The sequence below is a fragment of the Megascapheus bottae genome, chromosome 7 (genome assembly GCF_031878675.1).
Source record: "Megascapheus bottae isolate mThoBot1 chromosome 7, mThoBot2.hap1, whole genome shotgun sequence".
NCBI classification, from domain to species: domain Eukaryota; kingdom Metazoa; phylum Chordata; class Mammalia; order Rodentia; family Geomyidae; genus Megascapheus; species Megascapheus bottae.
Window position 1 is genome coordinate 54,404,702 of NC_143515.1, and position 27,091 is coordinate 54,431,792.

The 27,091-nt window shown below is 40.7% G+C and overlaps 1 protein-coding gene and 1 long non-coding RNA gene across 7 annotated transcripts in view; one reads left to right on the top strand and one right to left on the bottom strand.

Moving 5' to 3' along the window:
- Ppm1b (protein phosphatase, Mg2+/Mn2+ dependent 1B) overlaps positions 1–13,517 on the bottom strand; it is a 70,948-nt gene extending 57,431 nt beyond the window's left edge. For 4 of the 6 annotated variants that reach the window (XM_090337022.1, XM_090337023.1, XM_090337024.1 and 1 more), the window contains exon 1: positions 12,976–13,162. In XM_090337022.1, the coding sequence (XP_090193148.1) occupies positions 12,976–13,162 (187 nt within the window). Of the gene's footprint in view, positions 1–12,151; positions 12,550–12,975; positions 13,163–13,373 lie in introns of those variants that run through there. The other 2 variants (XM_090337021.1, XM_090337020.1) reach the window with 2 other exon arrangements.
- Positions 13,518–13,608: 91 nt separating this feature from the next.
- On the top strand, positions 13,609–14,812 carry LOC150060806 (uncharacterized). Its single transcript, XR_016536264.1, has 3 exons — positions 13,609–13,735; positions 14,248–14,392; positions 14,778–14,812. It is a non-coding gene; the product is annotated as an uncharacterized LOC150060806 (long non-coding RNA).
- The last annotated feature ends 12,279 nt before the right edge of the window (positions 14,813–27,091 follow it).

Sequence of the window (27,091 nt, forward strand, 5' to 3'; positions counted from 1 at the left end):
TTCAATACTTAATAAACAGAATTAAAATAAAAATTTACTGTTTACAAATCAAAATGTTTGGGACCTAAATGATAAAAGTTATTAAAATTAATTAACCATTTCTTTTTGCAAATATGGCTACCATAAAATTTTAAAGTACCTTATGCTTATATAGGACTGCACTGATATAGAGCAAATCAGTGTGTGTGTGTGTGTGTGTGTATGCACACACACTTGCCATGTACTAGGACTTGAACTAGGACTTGAACTAAGTCTGGTACTAGAACAAAAACTTGAAAGCACCAGGGGTTCACATCTCTAAAACTAAATACTCTGGAGGCTGAGATCTGAAGTTCAAAACCAACCCAGGAAAAGAACGTCCCTGAGACTCCTTCTTATCTCCAATTAACCATCAAAAAAAGAAGAAAAAAATGCTGAAAGTGGAACTGTGGCTCAAGAGGTAGAGCCTGCCCTTAAATACAAAAAACTCAGCAAGAGTATTTAGGCCCTGAGTTCAAGACCTAGATCAGGACACAAGAGAGTTGAGGGAAGGGGAGAGAAAGGGAGGGGAAGAAGAAGGGAGGCAAGGGGAGAGGATCCGTTAAACTAAGGATTTGTATATTTATAAAAAAAAAAAGTCTAGGCTGGGAGTTTGGGTAGTGATAGAGTGCATACCTAGTATGCACGAAGACCCAGATTCAATTTCTCAGTAACACACACACACACACACACACACACACACACACACACACACACAAAACCGGAAGTGGTGCTGTAGCTCAAGTGGCAGCGCTCTAGCCTTGAGCAAAAAGTGTCCAAGGAGAGTGCTCAGGGCCTGAGTTCAGGCCCCGGGACTGGCAAAAAAAAAAGTCTAGGCTGGGAGTTTGGCCTAGTGGTGGAGTGTACGCCTAGCATGCACAAAGACCCAGGTTCCATTCCTCAGTACCTCATACATACAAAAAGCCAGAAGTGGTTCTGTGGCTCAAGTGGTAGAGCTTTAGCCTTGAGAAAACCCAAAAACAGTGCAGTGCTCAGGCCCTGAGCTCAAGCCCAGGACTAGCCAAAAAAAAGAACTCTAAAAGGAGATGGATTAGTAGAATAAGAGAATATGCCACAGATTAACTAGCTAATCACAACAGAAAATTTTCCTTCTCCCTGGAGACATTTAGTTATCACCAACAGTAATCCAGTAATCAAACTAGCACTGTTAATAGTACTAGTCAGCCATTCATTATATGCAGCCTGAAGTGATATATGAAACAATATTATCCACAAAAAGTTTTTACCTGGATTAACAGACAGATCAGTTCAAATCTATCATAATAATATACAGAAGGAATATCATATATTATATATATATTTGTATATATACATATATTAGTATATATTTGCATGCATATATATATGTATATATATATATACATATCACACACACACACAAACACATTTTTTGGCAGTGCTGGGTATCAAATCCAGGCCTAACACAGGCTAGACAACTTCACTGCTGAGCTGCATTTATAACCCCAAAGGTTGTTTTTAACAAAACAAAGAATCAGACACAAAACAGAATTTTGAATGAAGAACATTTTATAAGGTATCCAATTCTTTGCACAACAGAGAAATTCGTGAGCTAGGATGCAGCTCTGTGGTAGAGTAGTTCCCCCAAGTCTACCCTACCTACCTTCCATGCCCAGTGAGGGAAAAAAGTCATTATGTTAAGAGTAAGGTTATTAAAGCAGATATTAAGCTAATATAAAAAAATGTAATAGACTGAATGTAACCCCTTCCTGCCCCACCCTCTTTCATATACTGAAATTCTAATTCCAAGAGAAGAAGATCTGGGGCCTTTGGGAGACAACTTGTTCAAGAACACTTGGGACTAAGAAAGAAAGGACCCACAGGCTGGGTGTGTGGCTACTAACTACTGTACTAACTACTCAGGAAGCTGAAATCTGAGGATCATGGTTCAAAGCCAGTCCAAAGCCAGCACAGGCACAAAAAAACATGAGACCTCTTATCTTCAACTTATCTCCAATCAATCACTAGAAAACAGGGAGTGAGGCTGTGGCTCAAGGCAAGGAGAGTAGCCAAGCTAAAGAGCTCAGTGACAACCCCCAGGTCCAGAAGTAACCTTGAGTTGAAGAACTCAAGGACAGTGCCCAGGCCCAGAGTTCAAGCCCCATGATCCACTGCTCCCAACACACACACACACACACACACACACACACACACACACACACACACACAAATCTAAAATAGGTATTCTAACATATATATTCATCTATATTTCCAAATTTGGTGATCATTCTATACTTAAAGTCAAGTAAGAAAGAATACAGACAGAAAATCCAATATAAAGCAAAGGAGCAGAACAAATAACCTAAACATATAAAGCTATCACCAAGGAAGTCAAGATATTAGGCAAGCTCACTGATGCAATCTAAATCATGCTTAATCCTTCCAAACCTCTACTACCCTTACAAATTAGTTTATAAACAAAAAAAAAGTGGTGAGTAGGGCCGGGAGTTTGGCCTAGTGGTAGAGTGCTTGCCTAGAATGCACAAAGACCTGGGTTTGATTCCTTGGCACCACATACATAGAAAAAGCTGGAAGGGGTGCTGTGGCTCATATGGTAGAGCACTAGCCTTGAGAAAGCCCAAAGACAGTGCTCAGGCCCTGAGTTCAGTCCCTAGGACTGGCCAAAAAAAAAAGTGGGGGGGCAGGTAAGTACTACCTGAAAACTGCAATGTACTAAAATGAATATTGATGGCATTGGTGGCTCATACCTGTAATCCTAGCTACTCAGGAGGCTGATAGGAGCTGGAAGGCTGTCTGGTAAATCATTAGAAAAAGCCAGAAGTGGTGCTCTGATTCAAGTGGATAGAGCATTAGCCTTGAGCAAAAGAAGTTCAAGGACAGCACCCAAGCCCTGAGTTCAAGCCACAGGATGGGCACAAAAATATATAATAAAGAAAACAAAAATTATTTTACCTTTACATTATGGTTTAAATTACTCCCAAATGGTTGAAGAGAAACAAACACAAGTTTCCTTACAGTTAGTATCAAAAATCATCAAAAACCTTAATAAAAACATAAGTAATACCTATCAAATAAACCAAAAGGGGCTATGGGACAGAAGCTTAGTATTAATACCATAGTTAGTATAGTCAAGGCCCTGGATTCAATCCCCAATAACCACTTCCCCCACATACACAAAATGTATCTGAAGGCTTACTCGGGTTCAATAAAAAGGTCTTTTAGGTTATGAATGAAGCTATTATTCATTTTTATATTGAAATACTAAAATAAATACTAGCTAATTTGTTTTAAAGTAAAAACCAATCTTGATCTACTGAAGCAATCAAGATTGCATGTAACTCTCTCAGAAAAGCAAAAGAGATCATTAATAATTAAAACGAAAGGTCAACGATTCACAAGCTATCTTCAATGCCTAAGTCTGACAAACTCAGGAAAAGGCATCTTAACCAAACTGTTCCATCACTAGGAGACTACAGAACAGAACACAGCAAGAAACACCTGTTTCACATAAGAATTCAATATGAAGAAATTTAAACTGCAGGAAAAACTGCATACTACAGTTATAAAACTAGGGGAAGCAGTGTTAAATGTACAATTGAGCACAATAAACTAAGAGACAAATTGACTCTACAAGTTATCTTTTAGTAAAACTCAACTATCCAGACAACAAAACCAGTAACCACAGTCATGAACACTATTACGAGACACTATTGCCAGCCTCTAATTTTCCAGGTATACCTCACAGAAACAGCAACAAAGTTTTTTTCAAAGAAAAATAACATATTTTACATGCATATCCCCAACTATTTTTGCAGTGCTAGGGCCTTCCTTGCACAAGCTAAGTAAGCACTTTAGAACTAAGCTGGAGGTGATGAGCCACCATGGTCAGGCTTGTTTTATTTTCTTTCTATTACAAGCCTCATTCTAGTTGATAATTAATCACATTTCAATAGTTTTTTTACTTAAATTTTTTTCACATCTTCAAACTCATATGAAAACGCAGGAGACTCCCAAATAGCCAAACTAATCCTAAGCAAAAAGAGCTGAAGCTAGAGCCTGCTAATGGCTCACGCCTGCATTCCTAATGCTCATGGAACTGAGGTCTGAGGAAATAAAGTAGGAGAAAATCATCATTAACTATCAAAAATGCCAAAAGTGACCCTGTGGATCGAATGGTAGAACACCAACCTTGATCAAAAAAAGCTCACAGGCAGAGCCCATCCCCTGCGTTCAAGCCCTGGGACCTGAAACTCCCACCCCATAAAAGAAAAAGAAAGTGGAAAGGGAGGGAGAGAGGAAGGGAGGGAAAGAGAAAAGGGAGGGAGAGAAAGAGGGAGGCGAAGCAATGCTTAAAGGTTATCAGAATACCTAATTTCAAATTATATTACTGAGTCACAATAACAAAAACTGGGTTGGGCTTGTAGATCAAGTTAGAGATTGCCTACATGAAGATATAGAGGCCCTGGGTTTTAAAGCCAGTACACATACACACACACACACACACACACACACACACACACACACACACACACACGTGCGCAAAAGAAGTATGCTAGAGATACAAAAACAAATACTGCCAAGTGATTCTTGACAAAAGTGAAAAAACATATGTTGGAAAAAAGACAGCATCTTTAACAAATAGTTCTGGGAAAACTGGATTATCCACATAAAGACTGAAACTAGATCCCTATCTCAATCTGTACAAAAATAAACTTGAAATAGATCACACCTGAAACTTTGAAAGTACTAGAGAAAAATACAAGGGAAACAATTCAAGGTACAGACATAGGCAAGGATTTTGTGAATAGGGCAACAGCTCAATAAATCAAGCAAGAATTGACAAATGACATTGTATTAAAAAGAAGAAATAAAACATCCTCACAATGGGAGAAAATCCTTGTCAGATATTTGCCCAACAGGGGCAAGGGATAGTGGAAGAAAAAATATGGGAAGGGGGTAACAATGTTCGAGAATACATTCATTACCTTAGGAATGTAACTGTAACCCCTCTGTACATCACCCTGACAATAGAATATTTTTTAAAAAAGAAAAAAATGCAATCAATAAATAAGCAAATAATGTCATTTTCAAGTGAAGTAAAAATATCTAATGAGAAATAATTTAACTTTTTTTTTTTTTTTGTCAGTCTGGGGCTTGAATTCTGGGCGTTGTCCCTAAGTTCTTCAGCTCAAAGCTACCACTCTACCCCTTGAGCCATAGCGCCACTTCTGGTTTTCTGGTGGTTAATTAGAGGTAAGAGTCTCATGGACTTTAGTGCCCAGGCTGGCTTTGAACCATGATCCTCAGATCTCAGCTTCCTGAATAGCTAGGATTATGGGCATAAGCCACTGCACCCAGAATAGTTTAATGTTCTTAGCCACAAGGGAAATGAAAATCAAAACTACAGTAATATTCCACCTTACCCTAGTAGAATGGCTATCTACCAGAAAACAAAGTTGGACATGCATGTCCATATTCTCAGTTTGGGGAGAAGTAGGCTACTAGAAGGCAGAAGGATCCTGAATTCCAGGTCAGCACAGGCAAAGTTAAGGAGATCCTTTCTCAAAAACAAAATACAAAAGGGTTAGGGGTGTAGTGATTGCTTGCCTAGCAATGACTAAGATCTGGGTTCATCACCCCAGTCAAAAGGAGGGAGAGAGAAAGGAGGACGGAAGGAATAAGAAATAGACAAAGAAAATTTGTCTATATAGTACAATGGAGTTTTACTGAGCCATTAAGAATGGCATATTTGGGAAGTGGTAACAAGAGGATCACAGTTTGAAGCCAACCCAGCAGACAACTGGGCACAGGGAAACATGCCTGTCATTCTAGCTTCATGAGAGGTTTAGACTGTGAGGACCAAGGTTCCACGACAGCACAGGCAGAAAAGTCCATGAGACTCCACCTTCCTGGAAAGATGCTGGTCTTGGTTGCAGATGCCCATCATATGGTAATAATGGAAAGCCTAACAGACTGGATTACAGTCCAGGCATGCAGCCAGGCAGAAAGCAAGATCTTATCTCAAGAATAATGCACAAAAAAGAGGATATAAAGGAATGGCTCAGGAGTAAAGCATCTGACTGAAGTGGGAGACCCTGAGTTAAAAAAAAAATGGTTAAAGGTAAAAAGTTAGTGAGATCCTCCCATTCCCATCAATCCATCAAGAAATAATCATTGATGGCACAGAATCCAAGGAAAAAGGGTAAAAATGCAACAGTGGAGTGCACTGACATTGATGAAAGTGAACTACACAACTTGTGGGTGAAGATGGGAGGGAGAGAATCAGAGAACACATGACGTTGTATGAAGGAAATGTACTTATACCTCTGTACATACTCTCTAAGATAACAATAAAGTTAAAAAATAGCAAAATACAAGTAAATTAAATCTTTACAGGTGCTGGAAATTTGGCCTAGTAGCAGAGTGCTTGCCTAGCATTCATGAAGACCCAGGTCCGATTCCTTAGTACCACATATATATAGAAAAAAGCTGGAATTGGTGCTGTGGCTTAAGTGGTAGAGCTCTAGCCTTGAGGAAAGCTCAAGCCCTGAGTTCAGTCCCCAGGACTGACAAAAAAATAAATACAATCTTTGTATTTCTTTTTGCCTGTTTTTGTCTTGTCGAGGCTAGCCTCAAAAGTACCTACTAAGTACTTAATGACATTTCAGTATTTTCTTTAAAAAAAACTTTAGGGGCCGTGAGTGTGGCCTAGTGGTAGAGTGCTTGCCTAGCATGCACCGGGTTCAATTCCTCAGTACCACATACATAGAAAAAAGCCGGAAATGGTGCTGAGGCTCAAGTGGTAGAGCTCTGGCCTTGAGAAAGCCCAAGGACAGTGCACAGGCCCTGAGCTAAAGCCTGGGACTGACAAAAAAAAAAAAAAAAAAAAAAATTAGCAAGTTAAACTAATAAAAGTATTTAGTAAGCTGGAGTTGATATAACCCAATGGTAGGAGGCAAGGAATTCTGTAGAGCTCACCCCAAATATCTATTTGGTAAATTTAAACTGTACTTAAAGTTGTACTTTTGTGTATATGTCAGTACTGGGCCTTAACTCAGGGCTTCCTGTTCTCACTCAGCTTTTTCACTCAAGGCCAGCACTGTACTATTTGGCCAACAGCTCCAGTTCTGGCTTTCTGCTGGCTACTAGAGAAAAGACTCTCCTGGACTATTTTGTCCAGGTTGGCTTCAAACTGGGATCCTCAGATCTTAGCTTTCTGAATAGCTTGGGCTATATGCATGAGCTACCAGTGCTGGGCATAAACTATACAATGTTAAATTAGGTTTACTATACAAACTAATACTAAATCATAACAGCTGATTAAACTACTGAATTTGTGAATTTAAACAAATCACCACAAAGGAAATCATTACAAGGTTTATGTTATGCCAAGCAATAGCAAGTAATTATATATGGCCAAAACTTTAGCTAACAAAAGTTAGAAATTTACTTGAGAATTCTTATGACAGCATTTTTGAGAAGCAAAATGTTTCTGTCTGCTATTAAAATTGATGATGGCTGGGTGTGTGGCCTACTGATAGAGTGCTCGCCTAGCATGCATGATTCCTCAGTACAACATATACAGAAAAAGCCAGAAGTGGAGCTGTGGCTCAAATGGTAGTGCACTAGCCTTGAGCAAAGGAAGCTCAGGGACAGTGAACAGGCCCTGAGTTGAAGCCCCAGATCTGCCACAAAAAAAAAAAAAAAAAAAAGACGAACTGAAGAGAAATAAAGAAATATAAATAAACAAATATAAATAAAACCCAGCCAGGCACTGTGGCTCCCGCCAGTAATCCTAGCTACTCCAGGGGCTGAGATCTGAGGATCAAAGTTCAAAGCCAGCTGTGAGACTGTTATCTTCAATTAATCACTAGAAAAGGGGAAGTGGGGCTGTGGCTCAAGGGATAGGGTGGTAGCCTTGAGCTGAAGAGCTCAGCAGCAGTGCCCAGGCCCAAAGTTCAAAGACCCACCAAAAAAAATCAATTTTAATGGCCTGAGAAAGAGGAACAATGTATTTTTTTTTTTTTTGGTTGGTCATAGGGCTTGAACTCTGGGCCTGGGCATTGTCCCTGAGCTCCTCAGCTCAAGGGTACTGCCCTACCCCTTAAACCATAATGCCACTTCTGATATTCTGGTGGTTAATTGGAGAGTCTCAGGGACTTTTGTGCCTGGGCTGGCTTTGAACTATGATCCTCAGATCTCGGCCTCCTGAGTAGCTAGGATTACAGGCATTGAGCCACTACGCCCAGCTACAATATATTTTTGAAAAACTTTCTAACATGGTCAAAATGTTTTAAAAAGTTCTTTTCATCATAACATCGACTGACATCACTGGTCACATCACTAAGTTGGGATGGAATATAAAAGAAAAAAATCTCTCAGCCGGGCAAGGTGGCTCAAGCCTGTAATCCTAATTACTCAGGAGGCTCAAATCTGAAGATCACAGTTCAAAGCCATCCTGAGGATTAAAGTCTGTGAGACTTATCTCCAGTTAAACATGAGAAAACCGGAAGTAGCGCTGTGGCTCAAGGGGTAGGGTGGTAGCCTTGAGCCAAAGAGCTCAGGGACAATGCCCAGGCCCAGAGTTTCAGCACCATGATCGACCAAAAACAAAAACAAAACAAAAACCCCAAAATGTATTATTTTAAATCAACGTGAACATCTCGATTAAAAAAATACAGATTATGACACTCATATAACTCTCCACCTGTACTTGCTAGGTTGACTACTAAAAGCTAATTACAAGTTATTTTATAGATCTTATACCGCCAAGTATTTGTCACAAAAATCACAATCTACTCTTTTACTGTTTTAGTACAGTATAATGAGGTAAAATATGGTCTAAATTACGTGTCTGGTGGCTATACAAATTTCCAAGAATCTTATACATACCCTCAACTTTCAATCCTCTTAGCAATAATTCTACTGCTTCTCAGATCCATTCTACATTAAAGCTGCTACTATTTAAATAGCCTATTTAGCTTCATTCCAAATCTGAAATTAGTTTACTAAAGAAAAAAATCAGGGCCGGGAGTTCTGCCTAGTGGTAGAGTGCTTGCCTAACATGCACAAAGACCCAGGTTCAATTCCTCGGTATCACATACATAGAAAAAAAGCCAGAAATGGTGCTGTGGCTCAACTGGTAGAGCTCTAATCTTGAGAAAGCCCAAAGACAGTGCTCAAGCCTTAAGCCCAAGTCCAGGACTAGTTTAAAAAAAAAAAAAAAGTCAAGGGAAAAGAGAATCACTGAAAACCCAGAATCCTCTAAATTCTCTGAGTAAATTCTGCTATTAAAATTTTGGAATTAAAACAAACCAACCAACCAACCTGATGAACACCAGTGGTCACAAGTATAATCCTTAGGAGGCTGATATATGAGGCCCTCAGTTCAAACCCAGCCTGGGCAGAAAAAACTGAGAAACACTTATCTCCAGTTAACCAGCCAAAAGCTGAAGTGGAGCTGTGGCTCAAGTGGTACAGTTAGCCTTGAACAAAAAAGCTTAGGGACAGCACCCAAGCGCTGAATTCAGGCCCCAGGACAGGCACGAACAAACATGTACAAACACAAGCAAGCACACATGCACACACATACTTTTATTAGTCTGATGTCACTGGCTTTCAGAAAATGTAAAGACACTTAAGAATTTCTAATTTTACTTTTTCACTATGTAGCTAGGCTGGCCTCACTCAACCTCGTCATCTCCTACCCCTGCCTCAATATCCACAGTGCTAGAGAAGAAAAACCCATTATTATATTCCATTATTAGGCAAATATCACAAAATACTCTAACAATTAGATACGATAGATAAATGTTCATGAAATAAAGATTATATATGCAACTAATACTAATGAACTTGAAAATATGTAACCATTCATACCAAGTAACACAATTAATGTTTACCAATCAATGGAAAAGGGCACATGCTCAATCAGTTGCACTGAATTCCCATAATCTCTCGATGATACTATGATAAACTGTACTCTTTCAAGAGTGCCAAAAGACAATCTGCAAGACAAATAAAGTTTCCATAAAAAATGTACATTACAGGAAACTAATTTCCAATGAGAACTATATTTCTGACCTTATCAACTTGTAAATCAGCTATTCTTAGAAGCACAGCTATTTAGATACTCTACCATTCCTTTATCTGATGTAATCTTAAAGAATTTAGTAATTATGTGACTTACTCACATAAAACAGTACCTCCTGACATGCTTTTAAATAGGCTTTCCTCACCTACCTCTGAAGTCTCCATAAATATCAGGCACCAACGGGCTGGGAGTGGTAGAGTGCTTGCCTAGCATGCATGAAGCCCTGGGTTCGATTCCTGGGTACTACATACACAGAAAAAAACAGAAGTAGTGCTGTGGTTCAAGTGGTAGAGTGCTAGCCTTGAGAAAGTCCAAGGACAGTGCTCAGGGACAGTGCCCAGGCCCTCACTTCAAGCCCCATGAATGGCAAAAAATAAATAAATAAACAAATAATAATCAAACACCAAATGTTTGACTGTAGGTGTTGAAATCTCTGCTGATCACTTCAAAATAATAATAACCTCATCAACAAATTGAAAAGATATATACAAGTAACTGGGGAAATATTAACTAAAAGGTATGAAAATTTAAAAAAAAACACTATGCTAACACAACATAAAGAACTATGCAGAAACTGCTATACGATTTTATGAAAGAAAATAAAGGAAAAACACAACTTTTGAAAAAGAAACAAAAAGGATAAAGGCAATGATTGACAAGCCAATAAAATACCCTTGAAAAATATCCCTGAAAAAAATCTGTCCTAAATACTAACTTTAAATTTTTTTTATTAAATAACACAAAATACACTCGGGAAGACTATGATTTAAGATTACCATGTTAATATTACTTCAACTATGTATTTTTAAGGTGATACTCTAAAGTATACTATAATGAGAATAACTAGCCTATTTATTTAGAAATGCTCTATTTAAAAGTAGGCCAACAATAAGAACTCCGCTATTGCACAACAGAGAAAGTAAATGAAATAATATCTATTAACATTCAGTGTCCATGGCATGTTTCTCTCATCTCCTAGAACATACTGTGACTTAACACTGCCTTTCCTGAACAATTTACTACTTCTCCATTCATGCAGTAGCTTAAAGAAAAAATAAATTCCTGTGTTAATCTCACAATAAACCTTAGTAATTCTCACATCACAGTAGTTGTAAACCGTTGCTAACAGAAAAAGGCTTTTTCCCCCAAAATAGCTACATAACTCTAAGATAAATTCCCTAATAATCCTTTTACAAGCCTCCTGCCAACTTTATTTTGATACATTAAACATGTGAAGCTTGTTTTGAAAGTTCTTTAACTGTGACTTATCAAAACAGCTTCCCCAGTGGTTCATATTTCTTTTTCTCTTTTAAGTTTTCGTATTGTTTTTAGAAGAGCTCGAGAAGCTTTCGGAAGTTTTTTTTTTTTTTGCCAAGAAGATGAACAAACGTTCTAGATCCTATTAAACTGACATTAGAGGGTCACAAAACTTCAACAAGACAAAGAAACAATTCTAACTTTCACTGAGCGTTTAATTAAAGAAAAAAAAAATGATACCCTACGACGCTTAATAATACAATCTTATCTGTTAAGTTACATGAAAAGAGACTCACATAGAGCTGGCCGTGTTCTTAATTAATGGGTCTCTTGTAGATTTGGGGGTACTGAGTGATGATATAGCACTTTCAATTAATAACTTCACTGCTAAGAATGCCATCCCGGACCGATGGGAGAAAAGCGGGGAATCGGCTTACGAGGAAGAAAAACGACGTTAAGGAGGCAAGAGATGGTGAGAGTAATGGGCAGAAAATCGAGAAAGACTTGAACAAGGAAGTGAGGCGGAGCGCAGAACAAACGCGGAAAGGTGGCCTTTTCAAATAAGGCAAGCACCCGGAGGGGAGAGATGCTGGCGGGTTCAAGCAGGGGAAGGGGAAGCGGTCGACTTCCAGGCGGCGGACAGGCGAGGGGCCTGTCCCGCAGCCAGGCCCGGGGTCCCGCTCGCCGGCTCCGCGACCCAGGCAGGGCAGAGCGGCCCGACGGCGTCCGAAAACGGTCCCGGGCCTCGGCGGGGCGCCTCCGACGGGCGCCCAGCGGCCTTACCTGGGACGAGGGAGAGGGGCGACGTTTAGGGCGTCTCGCTCGCGCCCGCGCTGAGCCCCCCGCTGCGCTCAGCCCGGGCTTCCACCCGAGGCGCGACCCTGCCTCAAGCGGCCGCTTCGCCCTCGGGATCTCGGCCACCGCCTCCGCGGGCTCCGGGGCTGTTTACACCGCCCGGCCCCTCACACCGCCGCCGCCACCGCTGCCGCCTTCTCTCCACCCCAGCGCCGCTGCCGACTCGGCCGCCGCCACCTCCTCCACCGCAGCCTGGTCTCTCTGGAGCATCTTCCAGCCACCGAACACTGAGAAACAGAGACTCCAGCCGCACCGGCAGGAAACTCCCCCGCAACTGCCAGGGGGGACCACACAGTCAGAAGACCGGCGGCTTTTCCGCCATTGAGCAGCAGCCGCACGGCTCCTTCTGCAACCCCGTCCCGGTACCCCGGCCTTTCCCCGCCCCCCAGAAGCTCCGCCCCCAGAGCACACCCGTTGGGGCGTCGCGCGTCCGCTCGGCACCTGCGATTTGCTGAAAGGCCTGTCAAGGCCGGTCTCCCGCCCAGTTCGGTTCCCCAGGTGCCTCTGGACTTCGCTTTGCCCGCCCACAAGGCCCCGCCTCCGCGTGTCTAGTTTCCCATTGGGCATCAGTAACCACCTTCAATTGGCAAAGTCAGCTGTCCATCAAACACCGCCCACTGAGTGAGACCCAACCTTTTATTACCATTTACTTGATTCAGCCCGCCTCCGCTGTGTTCTATCTCCCGGACGTCACGGACCAGCCCACCCTACCAGCCATAAGTAGAGCCCTCCGTCAGTCAAATTACGCCCACCTGCGCTCCGCCTCGCAGAGACCCAGCCCCAGCCGTTCCCCGGTCTTATTGGCTCAAATGGTGGTTTGAACGCACGGTCATTGGCTTTCTGTACGTGTCCGTCAAAGAACCAATTTCCAAGTCCGCCAAACTGGCTTTTTTTGTGTTTGTTTTTTCTAAATAAAACGCGCAAAAGGCGGGGAAGCATCTGGAAAACAACTGGATAATTTTCGGAGAGGACCAAACCCAAACAGACTGTTCAGATCCGTTCTATTCTTCGAGAACCGGGCTCTCTTATCTGCGACCGCTAAGCCTTGAGTAAAACAAGCGCCTGAGTGGAGCCAATGGGACGTCCAGTCGTACGTGTGCAGGCTTAGTCCCACCCGGAACTGCAGGGGTCTGCCTACTGATTGGCTTACAAAGTACTCCTTAGCCCCTCATTGGAGGAAATAAATGCCTCTCTTCGGTGTAGAGACGCGGAGGGATAACGCAGCCCCGGACAAGAATCGAACTGGCAAGACAAGTGGTTGTTTTGCTTTAGCCACGGGCGGGGCACACGAAGAGTGCACGCGGGAGAGGGAAACTGGGAGGTTGGCCGGGCTCTCTAGGAGGTGTTTCGGGAGGTGAAAGGCCCGGATGTTTCATAACAATGAAATCATCGCTGACCAATCAGAATCGCCGCTCTGGGATACCTGCCGGACTGTCTCCTGGAGGGGATAGAGTGGGCGGGAAATTGGGGTGTCCGAAGAAGCAGAAAGGCTCACTTGAGAAAAAGGGTCAGGTAATCCTTTTCAGAAGGTTTCTGTGACGTGGGAGATTATGTTAATTCCTTGTCCGCTCCTCCCCCCACCGCCACCCGATGTTCAGCCCTTGGCTTTTCCGTGTTTTGTTTCTCAGTCAGTGTGGGTTTTTTTTTTAAAACTGCGGCTTTGGTTCTGACATTCACCCGTTCGTCCCACCGTCCGTGAGCGACGGCTGCTATGTGAAGCTGGAGGTACAAATTCCAGGTGCAAATTAGGCTACTCAGGTTTAGTGTTCAAGATGGTAAGTGATCGTTCAGACTTATGTGGGGATGGTGATAGGAAGAATCTCTCTCTGGGAATAAGTTTAGCAAGAAATGCTTCACAAAACCAACCAGCAAGATGATTCCAGAATAGATGGTAGGCGCCCAACAGGAAGATAAACGAGAATATAGCAGTTCGATTAAGCTAGAAGGTGTTATCAGGCTAGTTCCCCAAAGCAAAACAAAAAGTAATATAACTTCTGATGTTAATTTTTTTTTTTTTTTGCCAGCTGTGGGGCTTGAATTCTGGACCTGGGCACTGTCCTTGGACTTTCTGAAGGCTAGCACTCTACCACTTGAGTCACAGCACCACTTCTGGCCTCTTCTATGTATGTGGTACCGAGGAATTGAACCCAGGGCTTTCGTGCATGCTAGGTAGGCAAGCACTCTCAGCCATGCTCCTGGCCCCTTTGTTTCCTTTTTTAACCTACTAAAGTTTGATTTGGTTAGAGTTCCTTCCAGTGAGGTGAATAATCAACCATCTTCAGAATCACAGGGATACAGATTCCTAGCTCCAAGCATGCCTGAAAAATCAGAACTCAGGACAAAGCTCAGACAAATGAAGTTTTATTTGTTTTGTTGAGTATGTGAGTGTGGTGGATGAATGGATGGATGGATTGTGCTGGTGATTGAACCCAAGAAGAAAGTAAAATTTAAAACTATTTCCCAATGTAATTTTTATGCACATCAATGTTTGAGACCCTTTTGTGTGACAGGTAATGGATACAGCCAAAAACTAATTTTTTTCTCTCTGTTCCAGCATGTTGGGAAGGCAGGTCAATAAAGAAAAGGAAGTATACATATTTAGGCCTTACCATTCCTTTGTCTTCTTTACTATCATTTGGGAATCATATCATTCTCAGAAAGCATTATTTAAATGATATAGTAGGACTGAGAATTTGGCTTAGTGGTAGAGTGCTTGTAGAGCATGCATGAAGCCCTGGGTTCAATTCCTCAATACCACATAAATTGGAAAAGCCAGAAGTGGTGCTGTGGCTCAAGTGGTAGTGTGCTAGCCTTGAGCCACAGAAGTTCAGGGACAGTGCCCAGGCACTGAAGTTCAAGCCGCAGGACTGGCAGATAAATAAATAATATAGTAGATCCTTAAATCACACAGCTTTTGCCTGGCATACTTTATATAAGGGGAAAATATTTGAGCTGAAGAGCTCAGGGACAGCGCCCATGCCTAGTTCAAGCCCCATCTCTCTCTCTCTCTCACACACACACACACACACACACATCTGAAGTAGATCACGAGACTAAGTTTGTGGTATATTTTACTTGAGTAGAACACTAAACCAATACAAACACCAATGGGTCACTCCCGTAATACCAGCTACTCACGAGGCTGTGACAGCAACGCAGTTCAAAGTCAGTCCAGGCAGGAAAGTCCATGAGACTCTATCTCCACAAAAGTACAAAAACCCAGAAGTAGAGCTTCTTGTGCTCAAGTGGTTGACAAGTGCTTGAGGACAGTGCCCGGGACCAGAATCCAAGTCCCATGAGTGGCAGGAAAAAAATAAAACCATGAAATAAGGCCTAACAAGATGTACAAGTTAAAAAGAAAACTACTGTATCTGACTTTGTAACCTAATGTATTGTATATACATTTATTTGTTTATTTGAAATAGGGAAGAGGGGGAAAATAAGATGATTGGGAGGGGGTGGGAGCAGGGAAATGGGGACAAAATCATGAGAAGGGGTGTCAATGTTGGAGAAATAATGTACCCACTACCTGACAAATGTAACTGTAACCCCTCTATTACCCCGACAATAAAATGCAATTTAAAAAAAAGGAAAACTGGAACTTATCTAAGTATATAATATGCCATAAACATTGAATATCATCATAATAGGATCTGCTACTAACCAGTTGTTCTTCAAACAACTAAGCTCTGAGTTTGGTTTGTCCTGTAAAATGGGAATCATAACTTCCTATAGAACAAGCATTGCCGATTTATTTAAATCTCACACATTCATAAAACCACAACATAATTTCCTAAAAAAATTTTCCAGGCCAAGTGCCAGTGGCTCATGCCTATAATCATAGCTACTCAGAACGCTGAGATATGAAGACTCTGGTGCAAAACCAACCCCAACTCTTATCTCCAATTAACTACCAGAAGACCAGAAGTGGCGCTGTGGCTCAAAGTTCATAGGGAGCTGAAGAGCTCAGGAATAGCGCCCACCTAGGTCCAGAGTTCAAGCCCCATGACCAATCAAAAAAAAAAAAAGTGGTAGAGTGCTAACCTTGAGCTGAAGAACTTCGAGACTGTGCCCATGCACTCTTCCTTCAAGCCCCACGACCTACCAGAAGAGGTATCAGTATGTGAGAAATAATACACCTGTCTGGCAAATGTAACTGTAACCCCTCTATACATTAAAATAAAATTTAAAAAATTTACTCAACATTTCCAAAGAAGTAACAGGGCTGTAAACATGATTCAAATGGTATAGCACATACCTAGCAAATACAAGGTCCATTACTGAAAGAAAAATAAATATATAGAGAGACTGCTCTGTATGTAATACTAATTTGATCATTAAAATAGTGTTTAAAATTTTTACCGTACTGAAGAGTATAGTCTTTTGAATTTTTTAACCTTGTCATATCAGAAGTATGTTTGACAATGTAAAGAGAAAACCTTAAGTTAAAAACTAAAAGTACACCGGGCACGGTGGCTCACACCTGTAATCCCAGCTACTCAGTAGGCTGAGATCTGAAAATCACAGTTCAAAGCCAGACTGGCCCTAAAGTCTGTGAGACTCTTATCTCCAATTAATCACTACTAAAGGAAGTGGGGCTGTGGCTCAAGGGGTAGAGCAGTAGCCTTGAGCAAAATTGCTCAGGGACAGCACCCAGGCCCAGAGTTCAAGCCCCAAGACCCACAAAAAAAAAAAGAAAGAAAGAAAAAAAAAAAAACTAAAAGTGCCTTATCATGGGAGTGGTATTTTCTTGCCTAATAGAAGGTTGGGAAGTAGGTGCTGGATCAGTGCCTCCACAATTATGTTGTTGCTCTAGGTTCAAGCACTATGAATGACAAATCACATGACCACCCTCAGCTTCAAGGGAGATCAGGAAATGTGTCATGCAATCCTTAGAGCAGAAATTCACCGAGCCTCGGCAGTACCTGAAGGACTCCTTAAATCCCACATTGCAAACTCTCCACAATTTCTTATTCTGTAGGGTTCAGTTGCTGCCTGAGAGTTTACATTTCTAACATGTTCTCAGGTGGTAATAGTGCTCTGGTGGGGGGACCACGTTTTAAGAACCACTGGCTGGGGCTGCAGATGCAGCACAGTCTAGAAAACGTAGCATTCACAAGGTCCTGGGTTCCACCCAACATCATGAAAAAACAGAAAAGGAAAGACGGAAAGGTGAAGAGAAGAGAGGAAAGAGACAGTTGCTGAGGCTAATCATGAGCCTGGCATTGGTATGTAGTACCCATGGCCATATTAGCATTTTTAAACACTTTCACAGCTAAGCTTCTGACTTATCTATATATAGGTGAGAAGAAAACCAAGCAGAATCAAAGACACCTTGATAGACAAGAAGTAGGGCTTCACAGCACCCAGCTCTCTTTCTAGAGCTCTTAAGGAACTTAGGCTCTGAGATACCAAGGCGTTATGCTTTCTAGCCTCCATTAAAATTAATGGGACAAATGCAATGCCTACTACTTCAACTGAAATATATTCTTAAGTTAATTCTGTCATCATGAAATGAGTGATACACTTAAATTTGCAAAGTTAAGTAGAGTTTGATAAAGTACAAGCAAGGTGGAGATGAATCATAGTTCTGGTACCCAAGGACCAGTTACTGGGAATCATGGAATGTTGTCCTATCTTCATGTCCAGAGAGATGAGGGAAAGAAGGGGTTAACACACTTGACCAGCAAGTGTCTTGCTAGCATAACCCATTGACCAGCTGGAAATCAACAGATCAGAAGGTGTCTTACTATTAACTGTACAAATCACAGCACTCCAGGGAGAAAGATGGAAGAGCAGTATGACATTTAAAGGAACAAGAGATACCTAGCACATACATATTTGATTTATGGGGATAGGGGGACAGCCTCATGTTTGCTAGACAGGTACTTTGAGCCATATACAAACCCATATTTGGATTTTTTGAGGGGGGCAGTCTTGGGGCTTGAACTCACAGCAGAGCCTGAGCACTGTCCTTGGGCTTTCTCAAGGCTAGAGCTCTACCACTTGAGCCACAGCACTATTTCCACCTTTTTCTATGTATGTGGTACTGAGGAATCAAACCTAGGTCTTTAGGCATGCTCAGCAAACACTACCACTAGGCCAAACTTCCACCATATTTGGATTTCTTTAGTCATTTATTCCTAACTATTCCTGTTGTAACAATAAGAGAAATATTTAAAAGAAATTTCTAACAGAGTTCTCAATGTATAGGAACCTCCTAAGCATACCTAAGGTAAAAACTACCTTAGTGATAATACTAAAACATAGTCTGCCCATTTCCTGTTCTTCTCTCACAGCTATAGTATAAAGTTTCCTAGACAGTATATAACATGATTATGTAACATGAATGAAAAAGCATTTGTGAGAATGTAGGTGTCTTCTGTTAGCTATCAAAAAGATTTGCAAAAATTTAAAAAATGTCTATTCACTATATATATGGAGAGAGAGAAATATAGTTGTATTTTGGTTTTTGTTTTGTTTTGGTTTTGGTTTTTTTTTTTTTTTTTTCTTGCAAGTCCTGGGCTTGAGCTCAGGGCCTGAGCACTGTCCTTGGACTTTCTCAAGGCTAGAGCTCTACCACTTGAGCCTCAGCACCACTTCTGGCTTTTTTTTCTATATGTGGTACCGAGGAATCGAACCCGGGTCTTCATGCATGCTAGGCAAGCACTTTAACCACAAGGCCAAACTCCCGGCCCGGTTTTGGTTTTTCTTAATGCGTTTATGAGGAGCCCAGTGCTGGTGGCTCATGCCTGTGTATCCTAGCTAATAAGGAGGCTGAGAACAGAGGATCAAGGTTCAAAGCCAACTCTGGTCAGTCCAAGTGACTCTTAAATCCAATTAAACAGCACAGATATGGAAATACAAGTGTGCATCACAGTAAAGTAGCAGCCTTGAGCAAAAGTCCCTGATGCCTGGAGTTCAATCCCAGTACTGACGCCAGCAGAAAATAAAAGTGCAAAGCCATCCTGAAAAGTTTTCTAAATCATCTACCACAAGCTAGCTCTGAAAGTAAAGCCAACTTTCAGTTTAAAGAATGGAAGAGGATTGATCCTATCCCTAGTCTCTTTGTTTCCTTTTTATTTCATTTTAAGCTTTTCTGAATTCCTTTGGTTGCCTTCCTTGAATCCTTACAAGCACTCTACAACGGTAGAGAACTTTTCCTATGCTAGGTCATATTTTAATTATTAGGCAATTTCATTTTCCCAACCATCTACCACAGCTGAAAGACATATTTGATCACACACACACACACACACACACACCAGTTCCAAGGAACTGTCAAAAGAATGCAGAAGAATTTGAACAAGAAAACAGTATATATCTTCTTTTGTAACCCTTTACTTACTATTTAGCTTTTTTTTTCTATTACAAATGTAGACCAAAAAAAGCCCACAGTAAGTTGGAGAAGTTCCTGGGCATTACCCCAACAGAAATATCTTATATTTTCATATTGTGTCAGAATTGTTATAGTAGGTCCTTCAGAAACTGCTTTTTACTAAAAAGCACTGATTTCTTACTTAGGCCCAGAAGTGACACAGAAGCAGGAGAACAACTTGGCATTCTACCTTCCATATTGTATGTCTCCTTTTCTCTTACTTTGAGATCCAAGAAGGATAAGACTGATGACATCTTTATGACAAGAGACCAAGACTACCCCTGACAGAAGAGCCTTGCAGAACAAATCCCGTCCCCCCCCCCCTCAAATGAAGGCAATTACCTATAATAATGAGGCTGCACTGAGGAGCCAAAGTAATCATCTCATGGGAACAAGATTAGTCTACTCCTGATGACAGTGATAACCTCTTTGTATCCCTTTGCAAAGTCACACTATGACTAGAACCATTTAATTATGCTTTCTCTTTCTCCTCCCATTTCTTCCTCTAAGCCTAAAGGTCCTGTCTGTACCCAGAAGGGAATAAAATACATAATTTGACCAGGAGTGTTTGTGGGAAGGACCTGGTGCATATTAAATCTCCTTTCTCTACCCTTCACCACTCCTCTCTTTCATTTGATGTATTGGGGCAAATGGCTAGACCTGAAGCCTGGAATTATGCCTCTGGACCAGGACTCTGGTTACATTGGTCCAAGACTTTAGAAAGATCTCTCACATGCATCACTTGAAATTATGAAATTTATAAGATCTGCCACTAGATCTTGCTGCTTAAAGCTTTGGTAAAGAAGTATAGGAACCATTAAGCCGGGTGAGGTGGCTCACACCTGTAAACCTAGCTACTTAGAAGGCTGAGATCTGAAGATCGTGGTTCAAAACCAGCCCGGAGAATACAAAGCCAAGAGACTCTCATCTCCAGTTAATCACTAGAAAATGGGAAGTAGGGCCTTGGCTCAAGGATAGGGTAGTAGCCTTGAGCTGAAGAGCTCAGAGACAGCACCCAGGCCCAGAATTCAAGCCCCATGACCTCCCCCCACCCTGCCCCCACCAAAAAAAAGTATAGGAACTATGATGTCCAGGGCTCACTCCTGTAGTGTATCTCTGAGACTGAGATCTGAGGCTCAGGGATGGAAACAAGCAGAGGCAGACATATGCTAGAGACTTTTATCTACAGTTAACCAGCAAGAAACAAGGTATGTTGGGCCAAGGGTGTGGTCTAGTGATAGAGTGTTTGCCTAACATTCATGAAGCCCTGAGTTCAAATCCTTTCTTACCTTAGGCCGGGAGTTTGGCCTAGTGGTTAAAGTGCTTGCCTAGCATGCACAAAGACCTGGGTTCGATTCCTTGGTACCACATACATACAAAAAAGCTGGAACTGGTGCTGAGGCTCAAGTGGTAGAGTTCTAGCCTTGAGAAAGTCCAAGGACAGTGCTCAGGCCCAGGACTGGCAAAAAATAAACAAACAAATCCTTTCTTACCTCATACACAGAAAAAGCCAGAAGTAATGCTGTGGTTCAGTGGTAGAGTGCTAGCCTTGAGAAAGCTCAAGGACAGTGCCCAAGCCCCAGGACTGGCAAAAAAAAAAAAGCCAGATGTGGCTCAAGAAATACAGTGCCAGCCTTAATTGAGGAAAAAAGAAAAAAGCAGCAAGGAATCCTAACATATATTCCTTCCTTCCTTCCTTCCTTCCTCCCTTCCTTCCTTTCTTTTTTGCCACATGAGGCACAGCACCACTTCCACTTTTCTAGGTATATGTTACCAAGGAATTGAACGTGGGTCCTCATGCATGCTAGGCAAGCACTCTACCACTAGGCCAAATTCCAGGCCTGGAACCCAAATTTCAAGTCCCAGTACCAATGTAGAGCAGGAAGATGAAGAGGGGGAAAATGAGGAGGAAAAGGAAGGAGAGAAGAAATAACAACATAGGACTGGACATGTAAGTCAGTGATAGGTAGTAAAGCTCTTACCAAGAGCATGTGAAGACTCAGCACAAATACATATATACATACACACATATATGTATATATACACATACATAATATTGCTGTATCACAAATCTGTTTAATGGCTGATGATTGTTTCACTATATAATAGTTGTTTTCCCTTGTCTTCAATACCATAATCTGTAAAAGAATCCACAGGATTTACCAGAGGAACCCTTTGCCCAAAGAGAACAGCATGAGAGGGCAGCATTTCTGCGGCAGACAGTAATCTTTAATCTCTAATTCAGTAAAGACATTGTTCCTTTTGTTCTACATGGTACACAGTAGAGACTTAAAATAAGATTTAACTGAATTTCATTTGGAAGATCTGAAGTAGTTTGTTAGGTGTTTTCCACATCCTTTAGTGCCACCACTCAGGGTTAGACCTGCCAAGTTCATACTTCGCATTAGCTTTGGCCTTGATTTCTGTTTTGCCTTTTTTTTTTTTTGCCAGTCCTGGAGCTTGAACTCAGGGCCTGAATGTTGTCCTTGGGCTTTCCTCAAGACTAGCACTCTACCACTTGAGTCACAGTACCACTTCCAGCTTTTTCTATGTATGTGGTACCGAGGAATCAAATCTGGGTCTTTGTGCATGCTAGACAAGTACTCTACCACCAGGCCAAACTCCCAGTCAATACATTGGTGATTTTCTTAACAGCTAGTTCATATCTGTCAAGATAACATCAAAAAGGTCACTATATATTCATAATTTATATAGATCAATTATAGAATATAAAAATTTTATACTTAGTCATAGACAAATATATATTGTTTCTTCTTGCTATCTTTTTATGTTTTAAAAGAGTTTATACAGCCAGATGTTGGTGGTCCATGTTGTAATCCTAGCTACTCAAAAGGCTGAGATCTGAGGGTCATGGTTTGAAGATAGCCACAGCAAGAAAGTATGAGGCTCCCATCTCCAATTACCCACCAAAAAGCCAGACATGAAGCTGTAGCTCAAGTGGTAGAATACTAGAGTAGAGCAAAACAGCAAAAAGACAGTGTCCTGGCTCTGAACTCAAAAATAATGATGTATACCTACTTTTTTTGTGTGTGTGTGGGTCATAGGGCTTGAACTTGGCCTGGGCGCTGTCCCTGAGCTCTTCAGCTCAAGGCTACTGCCCTACCCTTCAGTCAAGCTCCACTTCCCATTATCTAGAAGTTAATTGGAGATAAGGGTCTCAAGTCCTTTTGTGCCCAGGCTGGCTTTAAATCTTGATCCTCAGATCTCAGCCTCCTGAGTAGCTACTTCACCCCACTATTTATACCTAATTTAACAATTTTCTTTTACTGTACCTTTATAATGCCAGTCCCTTTATAAGTGTCAAGCAGTTTTTGAATTTCAGTTTCAAAAATGAATCAGCACATGTGTTCATATTTAGATGTTTGGCTTGTTAGCTATTATGAGTAAAAAAAAGAAGACCCAAGATGAGGTATATATACAATTGTTATCACGTAAATCTAAGCTAGTGAAACTAGACTGCACTGAAAATGCTATGAGATTGTAGAGAACAACTTCTATTAAAACAAGTGCGGTTTCATTCTTTCCCAACCTTATACATGACTCAAAACTAACTAGAATAGTAATCAGAAATGAGAGAACTATTTTCATTTGTTTGTTTTTTCTGTAGTGTTGGAGATAGAACTCTGAGCTTTGAATATGCTACTCGAGCACTGTGCCACTGAGCTCTATTTCTAGCCCAAAAGCTATTTTAAAGCAAATTTCCACCTAATTAGCAGTTGAACCTTTTTTTCCAGTCTGCTCGTTTGTTCACTATGGAATCCACTCCTCCTGTCTCATTCTGCCCATTTCAATCTCAAGGACTTCACTCTTAAACTACAGTAGGAATGTTTCTGTGCTGTGTAATATAATAATTATACACTGTTTTATGTTAGTCTTTGTTTTAGGCATGCTATGTATTTTCAAATAGACTGCAGTCCCAGAGCTAAGATTTAGTATAATATTTTGGGTATTCCTTTTATGATAAACTTGATAGGCATAGTCATGTCACCTTTATTTATAGGCAAGTCCATAAAGAACACTTGGTTTGATGCAACTGTAGCCAGAACTCAAGGCGAATGACTTCATGTCTGTGTACAATAGGAAAAAAGCCTCATTGGACACTAGTGTTTTCAATGCATTTAAATTCTCTGGTTACAGTGAACATAAATCCATTTAAGTAGGTTTAGCTAGATCGGCATCTATAATAAGCACACAGGAGGATTTCATGGAACCTAGCTGTAGGTTGGTGGTTAAAAACCACATGATCTAAAACTGAATTGGAAAGTTAGAAACTAGTCACTGTCTTTTCTAAAAGTGGCACAGTCCATCTTTTCTCTGTTTTTGTTCAGCTGCTTCTATTTCACTATGCAGATACTTGTCTGTACTCTAGCATCAACCTTCCATGTCCTGATATCTATGGGGAAGCGATCCAGTCTTTAGATCCCTTTTCTAAACATCTGGCCTAAGAAAGATGATTGACCCAAGATAGGTTGGTATGAATCGACTGCCATCTGGATAACAAGGACCACATGGCGTGATATTATTCTGACAGACTTTTGGAAACAACTCTCAAAAAAAAAAAAATGAGGCTGGGAGCGTAGCCTAGTGGCAGAGTGCTCTCCTAGTGTGCATGAAGCCCTGGGTTCAATTCCTTGGTACCACATACTCAGAAAAAGCCAAAAGTGGTGCTGTGGCTCAAGTGGCAGAGTGTTAGCTTTGAGGAAGAAGTGTCCCAGGACAGTGCTTAGACCTGAGTTCAAGCCCCAGGACTGGCAAAAATTAAAAAAAAAGAACTTTATTGATGCAACTCTGCAGTTAAAAATCAGTAGTAATAAACTGAGTATGGAGGTTTTTACCTGTAGTCCCAGATACTTGGGAAGCTGAGACAGGAAGAACACTGGACTCCAGAAGTTTGGGCCCACCTGGGTAACACAGGCTCTGTCTAATGTCTGATATATATCTATATATGTATATATATATACACACATATATATGTATATATGGTGCATCTAATCTATCACCATAAATTATAGGTTATACAATTCTAACATAGCAATATTCATAAGATAAAGAATTAATAAATATTTATAAAGTTACCTATATATAATATATAAACTATAGAATATTAAAATAATAGTTTTTATGGTATCTTCCTGATACACAGAATATAACCAGGTTTTTTTGTGTGTGTATTTTTAAAATCTACTTTCTTTTTTTTGGTGCTGGAAATCAAATCCATCATAACCTACTTTCCCGGAGTTTACCCCTTGCCTAATGACAGGCACCTCTCATAGTCACTAAATGACACTGCACATCTGGTTATTTGCCCAGGCCAGGGGAGGTACTCTTCCCAAGCCATGTCAAACTACTTTTCTCCTGTGATAGTTGAATTGAGGTCAAAACAATGACAGCCTGAAATCAGGCTGGACAAATCTTTTCAGAGGAAATTCTGTCAAATTGGAGCTGTTACAGGAACAGTTACAGTTCCCCAAGTTGTGCTCTAGGAGGTAGAGAGAACTAATCTGACATGAGTGCAGAATGAACCAGAGATCCCAAGAAAAGCAGGAATAAGAAACAGAAGCAAGCTCCGAATGCTTCAAGACCGAGATGCTTCTGATTTCTGAAGCCCAGCTACTTTCCTGCTTTGAATGCTATTAGACATTTCAGTGTTCTTTTTTGCTTAAATGAGCTTGCATTGGTTCCTATTTGCAACAAATCTAGGTATAACTGAGACATCCAGATTAAAGTAAGAAAGAGCCATCCTATACTTGTCTATTGGAGCAAGTTGTTTGTATTATGATGCCAGTGTTTTATTGCCATGAAAAGCTTCTAAATTTATCTTGTGGAAGCACATGCTTGTGAGGCTATAGTGTACATCTGTTGATGACTCATGAGGATTAGAAAGTACGAGAGGCCTCCATTTTCTATTTCTCACGTGGAAGTTGGATGCTTTCTTAAAAAAGGACAATTTATAAAGGAAAATGTGCTTTGAATTTTTATTGTTGTTTAGTATATTTGTTGTTGTAATGGATGCTTGTTATACTTATATTCTCTCCTCATAAATGAAGAAACTGAGGCTCAGAGATATTAGGGATTTATTTAGTATCATCTTCTCCCTATACCCTGGAGAAATTTATATTAATACTATATATTTGTTTATTTACAAACTATGTAAAAGGAATATTAGCATGGGCATGTTTATCTCCAACTTTTTACCAGATTCATCCACATGGTTGTAAAAGTAGTATCTTCATTTTTCTTTCTGTATGTTATTCCCTTTTAAGAATACAACGCAATTTGCATATATTCTGTTTTCTTTAGACATTTAGCTGGATTGTGTTAGCTATGATTGGTGATATCATTAATATATCATTAATATAGTGGACTGCCTATTTGCTCTATTATTTAAGTACTTGGCATGAAATTGATGGGGAGAATGTGAGACAGGAAAATTTATAGTCAACCAGGGCTACATAACAAGACATTGTATCATACAAACAGTTCAGGATTTGTTTGTTTGTAGTTATTGTTACAGAGCAAGAATGAAACCCAGAGACTCATACATGCTAGGCAAATGCTCTACCATTGACATAAACTCCAAATTCAAAAGTTCAGAATCATTAGCTTCTGCTAGGCTATTTTTCAGTTCTTTATTTTTTAAATCAAATTACACTTTCACCTCATTGATATAGAAAAGTCCAACCACTCCATTTTAATCGAATCCTTCCTCCCTCCCTCCCTCCCTCCCTCTCTCTCTCTCTCTCTCTCTCTCTCTGTCTTTCTTTCTTTCTTTCTTTCTTTCTTTCTTTCTTTCTTTCTCTCTCTCTGTCTTCCTTCCTTTTCTTTCTTTCCTTTCTCCCTGCTTCTTTCCTTCCTTCCCTTCCTTCCTTCCATTCTTCCTTCCTTCTTTCTTTCTTTCTGCTAGTTTGAGCTCAAGATTTCATGCTTGCTCCACTTGCTTGCTTGACTTGCTTACTTAACTAATGCTGTACCACTTGAGCCACACTACCAGCCATACTTCTGCTAGTTATTTTGGCAAAGAAGTCTTTTTGGCTCAGGCTGACTTTGAGCTTCAGTCCTCCGGAGGACTCTCAGACACCTGAGTAGCCATGACTTGAGGTTCGAGGCACTGAATTGTCCATTTGTCTATTGGTTCGTAGGGATTCATAAACTCTGAGTATGAGCCTTTTGTAATCTGCATTTCTGTAGTTTTCATTTTCAGCCTTAAATGTCTGATTGAAGAAATTGTAATCTCTTCCTGCTTCTTTAAAAAAATAATGATGTCAATAATTTGGGATAAAACCCAATGAAACACGACACTGAAATGGCTCTACACTGTCTATTTGCATTGGGCCACAAAAGCTAAGACCAATATGAGTGACCAACATACTCAGTTACTCTGGACCTGCTAAGAATATATAATGTTTATGCCTTTTGTGGACCCAAATTTGACTTTAAAATATAAGGAAATTGAAGTAGAAAAGACAGAG